The 12632-nt window shown below is 41.9% G+C and overlaps 1 protein-coding gene across 2 annotated transcripts in view; it reads left to right on the forward strand.

Moving 5' to 3' along the window:
- Positions 1-12632, forward strand: part of INTS9 (integrator complex subunit 9) — an 80940-nt gene that overhangs the window by 41902 nt on the left and 26406 nt on the right. For both annotated transcript variants that reach the window (XM_061461118.1, XM_061461119.1), the window contains exons 10-11: positions 3449-3629; positions 6355-6415. In XM_061461118.1, coding sequence (XP_061317102.1) covers positions 3449-3629; positions 6355-6415 — 242 coding nt within the window. The remainder of the gene's footprint in view (positions 1-3448; positions 3630-6354; positions 6416-12632) is intronic.

The raw sequence follows: 12632 nt of genomic DNA on the forward strand, positions 1-12632 counted from the left end.
GAGAGGAACAGCCCTACAGACCCCAGTGTCAGTGAAAAAGGAGGGGAGGATGTATTCCAGGCACCAGAGCAGAGATTTCCCTGCAACCCATGGTGGGGCAGGCTGTGCCCCTACAGCCCATGCGGGGCCCCACACTGGAGTAGGGGGTGCCTGAAGGAGGCTGTGACCCCGTGGGAAGCCCATGTTAGAGCAGTTTATGCAGTCTGTGGGAAAGACTCCTGCTGGAGCAGTTCATGAAGGACTACCTCCTGTGGGAGGGACCCCATGCTGGAGCAGGGGAAGAGTGTGAGGAGTCCTCCCCTGAGGAGGAAGGAGTGGCAGAGACAACATATGATGAACTGACCGTAACCCCCATTCCCTGGTGCTGCTGAAGGGGAGGAGGCAGAGTTTGGTAGTGAAGTTAAGCCTAGGAGAAAGGAAGGGGTGAGGGGAAGGTGTTTTTTAAGGTTTGGTTTCATTTCTCATTATACTGCTCTGATTTGATTGGTAGTAAATTAAACTAATTTCCTTTCCCTAAGTCGAGTCTGTTTTGCCCATGATGGTAATTGGAAAGTGATCTCTCCCTGTCCTTATCTCAACCCATGAGCCTAGCATTGTATTTTCTCCCCCTTTGTCCGGGTGTGTGTGTGTGTGTGTGTGTGTGTGTGTGTGTGTGTGTGCATGTCTCCTTCATAGGTTGACCACCTGAGGAGGAAAAAAAAGATGTGTAATTGCTAAATACTTCCATTATATGCCTCCCAAAGTATAGAGGTGATGACCACGCTGAGAATGCATGCCAGATCAGTTTCATGATCGATGAGTCTATTGTATTAAAAGTCATTACCATGAAGTACAGAGAAACAATAGGCTTAGCCCAGCCCCCACCAGCTGATAAATGCTAAAACAGCAAATACTGGCTGCAAATAAGGTACAATGTGCTGAAACTCTGTGACTAAGCACAACAACTCTGAGAGCATATAAATAAACATTGTGACAAGCGATTATTAATCCAAAAACAATGAATGCTTATCACAAATACAATTAGACACACTCTGGTCAGATCTGTCGTTATCTCAACCCTTCATGCTCCACGTTGGACGCCACAAAGAACTGTCATGGTTGAAGCCCAGCCAGTAAGTCAGAGCCAGGTAGCTGCTCACTCACTCCCCACCTCTCTTCCTCCCCCCACTCCTGGAGGAATGGGGAGTAGAGTCAAAAGAATGTAACTCCCACAGGTTGAGATAAGAACAGTCCAGTGACTAAGGTATAACACAAATCACTGCTGCTACCACCAATAATAATAATGATAAGGGAAATAACAAGGGGAGAGAATATTAAACAAAAAGGGAAAAAGGAAAAGAAAACAATAAACACCAGTGATGCACAATATAATTGCTCACCATCCACCGACTGATACCCAGCCCGACCCGAGCAGTGGTCTGGGCCTTCCAGGTAAGTCCACCCAGTTTCTATACTGGGCATGACATTCTGTGGTATGGAATACCCCTTTGGCTAGCTTGGGTCAGGTGTCCTGTCTCTGCTTCTTCCAGCTTCTTGTGCCCCTTCTCACTGGCAGAGCATGACACTGAAAAAGAAGGGGAGTGATGAAGGGGCTTAAGTGGGGCACCTAGCCTCCAGACGGGGTCAACACACCACAGAGTCTTTGGAATGAAACTCACATTTTTCATGTCCTGGACAAATTCTTTCACCAGCCTGTCATTAGATGAAATCTGTTCCTCCAGCATCTTCAAAGGGAAGGGTGAGCCATTTGTCTTAACCAGGTGAAGCTAGTTGGTGCCTGAGGAAAGAAGAGGGCACCCATTTCTTGGAGGCGCACACCTTGGTGTTTCAGCCAGTATCTGTTCAGCGCAGATACAGAGCTGCAGACGTAACTCTTGTCGTGTTCCACTGACCACTAATGCACTCTGCATCCTGTCTCTGGCCCATGCAGCATTCCTGCTGCTATGGATCTAGGTACTCCTCTTCCCTCTGTGCAGAATTTTTAGATGGATAATAAAGCAATGCAAAGTCTGGTCCTGGAGCCAGAGACTTAACTTTCATCCCCCAGATGGCTTTGAAAATACTGTTCTTAATCTCATCCCTCTCTTCACATCCTGTTTACAGATGGGACAGTTTAAACTTTCCCACGTAAGAGGGATAATATAACACATTGCTGGGATGTTTTGTGACATCTCAGGTTCTAGGCAAATGTAAAATATTGCTATTCATAATCACAGATATTTTGGTGATACATTTTGCATGTGCCCTGGATAAAACCTAGGCAATAATTCACTACAGTGCACTTCTAATATAACTGTGATGTAGAAGGTGTCTTGGACCACCAGTTGTTGTTGCGAACAGCATGTAATAGGCAGTGGCTGCTAAAAGGACTTAAGCACCTAAATGCATGTAAAAAATCCTATGAGAGAGTCTCTGCATTTCCCCAGTAAAACCTTTAAACACATTCAGCCATAAAAGTCCTCCTTCAGCATGCAGGTGGGGCAAAAAGACCCTTAATGTGCTAAATCCGTACCCCATCATAGCTTGTCAATAAATTGAAGTCAAGGAAGTGATTATGGAGGGTTGTAATATATGCCTTTTCAGACTCTTTCACAGCTTTTTGTGTAATGCCTTGATGCATAATGTTACTGCTGCTACACTGCAATTAACATCAGTAGATGGTTTTACCCCAAGACCACAGATGAAATCCTAGTGAGGCAGCAATTGCTCAGTGAGCTGGACAAAGGATTTCCAGTTTCCCGTAAGGTACAGCATTTTGTCATTTATTCTGCCAATAGAACAAAATATTTTGCTGTTGGACTCAAATCTGTCTCAGTTACAGAGTAAACCTATTTTTCTTTTTCCTTTTCCACGTTTTTCTCTAGTCCCATGCAATTCATAGAGGTTTTAAATTGTTCTTGTTACATTGAAATGACAGAAATACTTAGATTTTTTTAAAAAGGAGAAACAGTCCACCATACACTTCTAGCTTCAAGGGCTGTTTGAAATAACCTTGTCTTAAGCCTTTCATCTGGAGTACTGAAGAACAAGTACAGAACAGTTTACCATGTGTAGAGCTTTCAACTGAGACCTGTGAACTGTTGTCCTTCCCCTCTGGTCCGCAGCTAATATAGATGGATCAGGGTTTATTTTGATGATGAGGTTTATTCTCATGTGCCAGTGCAAGACCGCCCTCTCGTGTCAAGAGTTTAGCTTGTGCTCAGTCTGTTATGTGCCCCCCAGCTAATGGAGTATAATCGTTTTCTCCAGTCTTGCTTCCTGGAGAAGGCAGTAAATAAATGTATTTAATGATCATAAGTGTTCCTCTCTATTCATATGCATAATGTCTTCTGCTAATTCATGTGATAGCTTTTTTATACCTTATGTGATATTTGGATTAAAGTAATTTATTAAAAAGTTTAAATATGAACCCTGTTAATTGATTTTTCTCATTCTCTCTCTCTCTTAGCTATGACTGTCCGGAATGGAGGAAATGTGCTTGTTCCCTGTTATCCCTCTGGAGTAATATATGATCTGCTGGAGTGCCTGTATCAGTATATTGACTCTGCTGGACTCTCCAACGTCCCTTTTTATTTCATCTCACCTGTTGCCAACAGCTCCCTTGAGTTCTCCCAGATCTTTGCTGAATGGTAGGTGTTAAAGGGCTGCTTCATCAGCCTTAATTCAGATACTCAGCTATGGTTAATAGATGTATACAGGTTGTCTTTACTTGACACACTCCAGTATATACTTGATGAGAATTGTGAACACATTTATTTAGTCACAAGGGCGTGTGTACATGTGTAAGTGGATGTTCTGTATTGGGGAAACATCATTTCCTATAGAACATACAAACATAGTAGTCTGTGCTTTTTGGTACTTGCACTGATGATTAAATTATGTACCTGACATGAGTGAACTTTAGCTCTGCCTGTTTGCGCACCTTATGCAGTGCCCCCACAACTATATCATGGTATCACTGTATAAGGAAAATAGATTTTTCAGGGCCAGCAGTATCCTGGGCTGCATTAGGCAGACCACTACCAGCAGGTCAAGGAAGGGGATGGTTACACTCAAAGAGCTGTAGTCAACGGCTCAATTTCCTGGTGGACACACCTCTCCTACGGCTTGAGCACCAAACTAGAGCACCTTCTCTATGGACACAGGCTGAGAGAGCTGGGCTTGTTCAGCATGGAGAAGAGAAGGCTCTAGGGAGTCCTTAGAGCAGCTTCCAGTGCCTGAAGGGGGCAACGAGAAATCTGGGGAGGGGCTTTTGACAAGGGCCTGTAGGGACAGGACAAGGGGAAATGGCTTTAAAGTGACAGAGGGGAGATTGAGATGAGATTTTAGGCAGAAGTTCTTCCCTGTGAGGGTGGTGAGGCCCTGGCACAGGTTGCCCTGAGAAGCTGTGGCTGCCCCATCCCTGGCAGTGTTCAAGACCAGGTTGGATGGCACTTGGAGCAACCTGCTCTAGTGAAAGGTATCCCTTCCTGTGGCAGGGGCATGGAACTACGTGAGCTTTAAGATCCCTCCCAACTCAAACCAATCTATGATCTAGATTCTATGATTATCAGTGTGTAGAAATACCTGATGGGGAGAAATGAGGATGAGGGAGCCAGACTCTTCTCCACAGGGCCTATTGACAGAACAAGAGGCACAAATTAAAACACATGAAAACAAATTCTGTCTGAACAGAAGAAACACATTTTTTTACTATGAGGGAGTTCAAACCCTGGAACATGTTGTGGTGCGAGTTTGTGGAGTCGCTGTCTACGGAGGCTCCAGAGCCCAACTAGACACAGTCCTGGATGACCTGCTGTAGTGCTTGAGAAGGGGCTTGGATGGCTGATCTCAAGAGGACCCTTCCAACCTCAACGGTTCTGTGATTCAGAGACATCAAAACGAAAACCCAACCACTTGTAACTGTTTCTGAATTCTTACAAATTGAGACATTCTCTAGATTATTAAATAGAGTAAGTTAGCTTTGCCTTCCTTTCTTCCTCTCCAGCCCTTTTAAGTCTGGAGTTCAGGAAAGAAGATATGTCCTGGAAATCTTAAGTGGATTGATCCCATGGGAGGATTGTAAAGAAGATTAAAATCTGGTGTATTTAATTATGTTGCTTTCAGCAGAAGCAGGAAAATCAAGCCTTGATGTCTGGGCCAAACTTTATGTACTCACCAGGTTGCGTTGACTCTTGGCAGTTTATAGTTAAACAGTTGTTTGTTTTGTACTTCATTGGTGATTTCATTTCAGTAGCAGGTGAAGTGGTAGTTACCTAGTGTATAGTCCTTGTTGCAATAATGCTGTCAAAGTAGCAGCAGTGTTACCTGTGCCACTTAGGTCGTTCTGCTTGCTGCATCTCGCTGGCACAACTCAGACACCCAAGTGGTCAGACACCCTTTTTTTTGGAGATCGACTTTGCTACAATGACTTATATTCAAAAGTCAAACCCAGCATTAGCTATCTCCAAACACTTATGTGTGAGGTGAACATTTTACTTACATGGAAGTGCAGGCAGAGGTTGAACATTTGGAAACTAGAGGGTCGGAACAGGAGTTGAAATTCAGGACTCCAGCCTTCCAATTCTACTGCTTAGTCAGCCAAAATAAATGTCCTGCTCTTAGTATCTCTTAGACTTTATCAAATTTCATTTGACCCAGGCTTATTGCTGTGTAATAAAGTAAAGAAAGTATGAGACAGGTAGTGTTTTCCAGAAAGAGCCACCAGGACAATGTCACTACAGATAACTGCAACATCACACAGACCTGTGACAAATATCCTTTTTCAACTTCTGTAATAAGATGAGTCTGGCTAGAGCTGATCAACAACCTTCAATATTTATTTATGTTTTAAAAATAAATGATTGATGTAGAATCTCAGGTAACAATGAACAGTATGCCATGGTGAGAGGCAGTTAACCAACCTTGTAGCTGCAATACTAAAATGCATAGGGGAATTAGATTATAATAAACAAAACGACCAAGTCACTGCTGAGAAGTGGGATGAGGTAAGTGGAATTTTTCTGCTGATGAGTGATTTGGCTTTGCAAATGCTGCTGAGCTCTGCTCTATGAAATTATGTGGATGTTGAGTTACAAATCTGTCTTCAACAGCAAAGGAGTTCTTCTACATTATGTGTAAAAAATTGCCCTCAGCTGTCTTGCAACTTCTCTATTCTGTCTGGCTATGACTGAATTGTCATTTTCTGTAGGTGTTGGTCCCCTAAACAGAACAACAGAACAAATTGGTGATTTTGCACCTGATGCCACAGGTGTGGAATGGCTTTCTTCTAAAACGTTTAACAGTAGATGGCAGCAGATACTGTAGGATGTTCTGCAGCTCTCTAGCCCGGCTGATTTTCCGTTTCTTTTAAAGGTTGTGTCATAACAAACAAACAAAGGTGTATCTTCCAGAACCTCCCTTTCCCCATGCTGAGGTAAGTAAACTATGGTCTTGCTGTTTGCTAAGGTCATAGTGTGATTGGGTTTTTGGAACACAGATCTATGTGGCTGTTGCTTTCCTGATGAACACTTCTACAGCTATTTAAGTTTTGTGAAATTATCCATGCAAGTTTGGGGTTTTTTTCTTTTGCTTTCTGTGATTAATTTGGGAGCATGGGGGAGGAATGAATGATGGTGTTCCCTCAGCTCAAAAATTACCATGATGTTTATTTCAGCATATAACTTACATATGCTTGCCTGCTTTACTTCTTCCCCCGCAGAAGGCTATCTGGTGTACACATGGTTGAATCTTTGCTCTTATCAGACTGCAACCACGAATATCCCCTTTGTCCAAGCACTTTATTTCAAAATCTGTAAAACTAAGAGCTTGTTAACAGAGACAGCTTAGTCATCCCAGCATCTCCCTAGTTGAGATAGGCACCATGTTGTCTGCTGCAGGAGAAATGGTATCTTGAAGGAGAGGTCTAATGTAAAAAACCTTGCAGCACTGGGTGCTGTCTTTGACAATTTTAAATGAAATTACCTGAGCTAGCATCTTAGTGAAGCAAAAAAGAATAAGATTCTTGTCTTTGGGGGGATCTCCTCACAACCCATGTTGAGGGGATCTTCTCTGCAACAAAATAATAACTTGAGGGGAAGGTTTAGGCAGCTAGACGTTAAATAAATGTGGTATAAATCATACCTTTGGAGTTATCTTGCATGTCAGGAAATGATGTCTCTTAGTTTCCCCACTATGAACCGGTAGCAGTAAATGAGAGACTGTCTAGGAAAGGAAGAAACGGGACTGAGAAATTTAGCTAAATCTACTCCTGTGAGACACCATTTGGGGCATGCAGTCTCAGAAAACTGCTTCTTTTAGAACTGTTTGATGAGATGTGCAGAGTGGCAATTACAGGTTTAAGAGTCCAAAGATTAAAATGCTTTTTCAGGCATTGTTTGGGTTTGGTTTTTTGTTTTTTTTTTCCCTCTAAGATATCAAGGGACTTGTTTTGGAAATTGCCATTGCCCATCACATGTATCACCTGTAGGTGCTTCAGAGGCATTGTTGGAAGTAGATCTGACCAGAAGTCCTGACTCTTTCCAGATAGACAAGGGGATAGAGCACCTCATGTTCAAAGATAGGCTAAGAAAGTTGGGGCTGTTCAACCTGGAGAAGAGAAGGCTTCATGGAGACCTCATAGCAGCCTTCCAGTATCTGAAAGATGCCCGAGAGGGACTTTTCATTAGAGTCTGTAGAAATATACAAGAATACAAAGACTCTGTAGCCATGCTGCTGGTTGTGCTTTCTAATTACCCCTGAATCTCTGCTTTCTGGGATGTCCTTGTTGATCCACGGTGTCATTGGTTTCAGTGACAGCCTAGTGACAGCCTATATTCTACCAAAGACATTGCTTCAAATTTTAGTTCACAATATGCTCTGGAACTGGCAGGTTTAAGTGAAAGCTCTTCCAAAAATAAGCCGAACATGCAGCTGTCAAAGACTGGATTAATTGACCCATCTTATATGATGGGTCTTTGTGTTTATAGAGTGATAACTGTGTCCTCTAATTTTTAGGACATATTATATTCTCCAGAGGCATTTTGATAATGAGATTTTGCCGAATTGTTGTTTAGCTATTGAGACATTCCTCTATGCTTCATGTGCAGATCAAGGTAATTATCTAGGAAATGATTCACAGCAGTGGATAACAGATCAGTGGATAACAAAATGCAGTGCACAGAGGGAGTAACATGCCTGTTACAGGTACAGCCTTTGGTTGACAAGGCCAAATCATGCAGATCATGACCCACAAAGCTTGGGACATACTATTGTGAGGTGCACAAACAGCTTTATCCAGACCCATGGATATCATTGACAGGCAGCCACTCTTAGGCTTCTTACATTTTTGCCTAAATATTGCCTTAAATGGGCTGAATGACACAACATACTGTGAATGCACATCCTTGTGGCTCCCAGACTATGAAATGCCTGTACCCTTTAGGCATTTCAGCACTGAGCTACCATCTGAAGTAAGTATTATATATTTCCCCTCAATTCAAATAACTAAAATTGTGTGTTCGGGTGTTCACTTATGCATGCTGCTGTGTAAACACTGGGAAGTGGAGTAAACAGTGGAAAGTGGGAGTAACCTGTGCTACCCCCATTCCCTGATGAGCAAAATGGGTCTCTTCATTACTAATTCCTGATATATATTGGCTGTTTTGCAAAACCAGTTTGTATGGTGGGAGGCAGCAGCCCTAGGCATACAGCAAACCTCTTAGTAGCAAAACCAAAACAAAGTAATACCCAGGCAAAGAAAGTCTGAGGCTGCTATTTCATTTAGTGTTTTTCCTAAGGTCACAAATCACTGAAGTTTAGACGTGTGAGAGCACGAGATCAGATTGCTCCTTTTTTCTTCTCTAAGAGGCATGGGTTGGTTTAGTTTAGTTTCAAACAAAGCATACTGAGTTTTATATAGATGACTGACATGTGAGACATGCTTGCCAACACAGTGCCAGGACATCCATGTCAGGTACCCTGCATTATATTCCTTGCTGCTGTCCTCTGAGACAGCTACTGTCATTCTTTTACTCCTGTAATGCTCAGCCACCTTGGGCTGCGTTCCAGTTATATTGGTACCTACAGCTGGTTGCAGTTTAATGCAGTCATACTGTTTCTAAGGCATGGGAGAGGGGCTGGGTTTTTTTCTATGAAATACAGAGTTGGAAAAAACAGTGTAAGCAGAAGAAGGGCAAAACCTTGCAGCCAACATTGTATATGTAACTTATATGTGAAATATCTTGCATAACCTCTTTTCAGTACAATCTTTAACAAATGCAGTTTTATTCCTGGGCAGAAACCCTGTGATGCCTGTGCACAGAGTATCCAGAGTAGACTCAGCTGCCGTGATGGTTTGGTGTGATTTCACCAAGCAAAATGGTCTTAATACAGACCTGGCCTGAATAACCTGCCCATGGCATTACCATCACTCTAGGAAGGACTTGGACTCAAGGCTTCCAGTTGCTAATTTAGAGCTTTTATCAGCAGCCAGCCTTTTTGTCTTAGGTGAACACACTCTTTCTAAATCTGTGAATCCACAACCTCACAATCAGGAGCTCTGCTTGCTAGCACTTAAGGGAGTTTTTAATGAGTATCAGAAGCAGACATCAAATGATCATGTCTCATGGCCAGGTTGTTAGTGGAGAATTGCCGTACTTTTTTCAAAGTAATGGTAGGCTTTTGCAATGTAACCTAGATGGAAATTGCCCATCATGAAAAGATGTGCTTAGCTGCTCTCTTGTTGGAAGAAAATAGGGAATTAGTCAGACATGCCTCTTAGTTATGAGCAAGCATTAATAACATGCCTGGCATGATACATCAGAAGGGGACAGACCAGGAAATAAGCTTCTAATTATCTACAGAATAAGTCCAGCCCAGCATGCTGTCTGGTCCTGAAACTTGAGGTTCCTGTTTGTTGTTTCAATTGCAAGATTTAAAAACAAACAGGGAAAAATAATCCCCCAAATTGTCGAAGTAGTCTCTTGCAGCAGTAAGTTCCAGTGGTGCCTGATGCATAGTATAAAAGAGTATTTACTTCCCTTATGGTTGCATTTCATTTAACTATCCCTTTGTTATTGTTACAAGAGGATAAGTAAAACTATCTTCATCTTTTCTACAATTATTTTTATTATTTTTCTCTGTACTAAGTTGTTTGAAGCTTTTCCAGCCTCTTTGCATGGAAATTTTCCAGGTTTATTATTTATTACCTGTTTTGAGCTCATTTCTTGTTCTGCTGCGCTGAATAAAACTAGATACACTGTTCATCTCTGCAGAGAACCCAAAACACTTTACTCCCTCCTTGTTACTTCCACTTTAATGTTGTAGGTGTTCATCATATTTCCTCCTGCATGGTAACTGTGTGCAATTTTTTGGGGTGGCATTTTATTTCCTAACATCTAGTCCAAGTGAACAGGGAATGTATTTTCTCTCTGTTACGAGCAAGGAATGCAGGCTATAATGCTCTAGGCTTGTAAGAATGGATTTGGACATCAGTTCCTACTAGTGTTAATATGGATGGGGTGTCTGTATTCTTACACAAGCTTTTGAAGTCTCATCTGCAGTCTTTTAGCAGTGCACAATTTAAAAGAGCTGCTTCTAAAAGGCATTTCTCTCTGATAACTGGTGTGATAGTTGCTGTGACTCTGTTGAAGGTAGTTAGGATATGGAGCAGGACTGCTGTACATTACAACCAGTGACTTCCCAGGAGGAAAACTGTGAAAGTGGAGAAGCAGTCAGTTAGGGAAGGGATGGATCACTCTGAGTGGATGGCTCTCCCCTCAGTTTTTCACCAGCAGTGTCTGTGATGGGGAAGAGAGAAAGGAGCTCAATCAATCTGCAGTAACACTGGAAGCTTTTGCAGACTTAAGAACTAGAGTTCCCAAATGTTTGTGAATATAGCAGACTGGCTGAGGGAGGTGGTGGCTTTCACTTCCAAGGCACTATATCAGTTATACTCTAGGATCAGCTGTCTAAACAGGCTTAGGTTTAAGCTCCACAATGGCTAGCTGGAATGCTGTGGAGCATAAATCAGTAATTTGTTTTGTTTAGAAATGTTATGCTGGTATCTCAGAACCAATATGTATGTTTTACCAAATCCTTTGAGTGCATGGGAATGTCCCATCCTAACACAGCCCCAGCTGAGGAATCGGCCATCTCCCCAAGCTTTTTAGAAAGGAACCATGGATTGTACGCTCCACACCATCCGTTTTGTGGAGGTAGAGAATTCATAAATGAATAGCTGGAATTATTCTAGCAAGGCAAAATGAGCAGCTTTCTGTCCTTTTCCTTTCTGCTCAGTCTTTAAATAGATGATTTCAGGCTGTAAGGTAAGTGAATCCAGACTCCTCTAAATGTCAGCAACAGAAAAAATTGAGAGGTAATTTATATTGATCATTGTTTGCTAGTGGAGGAAGAATTTGGATTTACTGTCCTCTTGTTAAGGATTCTGTTAACAACATCTAAGAGAAATGGCTTTGAAAAGCCTCTTTTTCTGACTCAAAAAATAACCAGGGTGGGAACAATATTGATTCTGTAGTGTTAAATACTAGCATTTGTCATCTTTGTCTTTGATTCCCTTCTCCATATACCGGTTTCTGTGTAACACATTCAAAGCAATAAATACCTGGGATCATATGATTGTGTAGTATTGTGTTTTGTCTTATAGTATTATATAGAATTAGGCCCCTGTTGGTCTTACAAAGGGAGGTGAAGACCCGTATTGGTCTTACAAAGGGAGGTGAAGTAATAAATGCATCACTCATTCACTGATGAGAAACGTATCTGTTCAAAATTCTGGATCCAGAACACACACACCTAAAAACACAGACAGAGTAAATAGCAGTGCATTTTGGCTCACTTCAATAAAGCATACACAAAGGCTCTGGAGATTTATCCTGTTTATAGCAGCAGTTGCTGACCCTTTAAATCAAGTCTACTGCTTTAAAGGGAATCATAACCATTTGGGATTTAGGAAAAGAGCAGCTCTCCTCAGTCTCGGTTCAGTACTTTACCATCCTCTATCTTTTAAGCTTTCAGTCAATAATGGTCATTTCTGTAGAAATATGCTCTGAATGTTGCTTCTGGTTTCCAGCATTCAGTCCCATTGTGAAAATATTGGTTAGCTAAATGCCAGGCATTGGTTTTAGCCCCATCTTAGTACAGAGTGAAGATCTGAATGAGTCACAGTAACGACCATTGTGTTTATACAACCTGTCTTATATCTAGATATAAAAGACCTCTACAAATCATTGCAAGTTTAGCCCCCTTAATGATTTGTGAAATTTTGTTGGACCTGGTTTGCAAATTCAGCTCCATATATTTTTGATTTGGTAATTAGGAGACATTTTGCCCTAGACACTAAAATCTACTAGCTGCTTTATCACTGGAGTGAACAGAATGCCTTTAAACTTGTTTCTGTAGCCTTTCACCACTGCCAAGTCCAGTAGTGAGAGTGAGAGATTGTTAGTATGGAGCTTCAGTAGACTTACAAGAAACGATCTCACAAGATAAAAAGTAAATATGGAAAAAACACCTAAACACCACAATTCAGGACATGGTGCTGAGGAGTCAGTATGTGTCCCTTTTCCCTCCTTAGTACCCCAGTTAGAAGCAGTGCAGCACAGTGATGGACTAGATGGTTTGTCGCTGGAAAT

This window comes from Pezoporus flaviventris, unplaced genomic scaffold (assembly GCF_033815535.1).
Source record: "Pezoporus flaviventris isolate CSIRO_AGI_PZ_B2104156 unplaced genomic scaffold, CSIRO_AGI_Pfla_v1 ptg000031l, whole genome shotgun sequence".
NCBI classification, from domain to species: domain Eukaryota; kingdom Metazoa; phylum Chordata; class Aves; order Psittaciformes; family Psittacidae; genus Pezoporus; species Pezoporus flaviventris.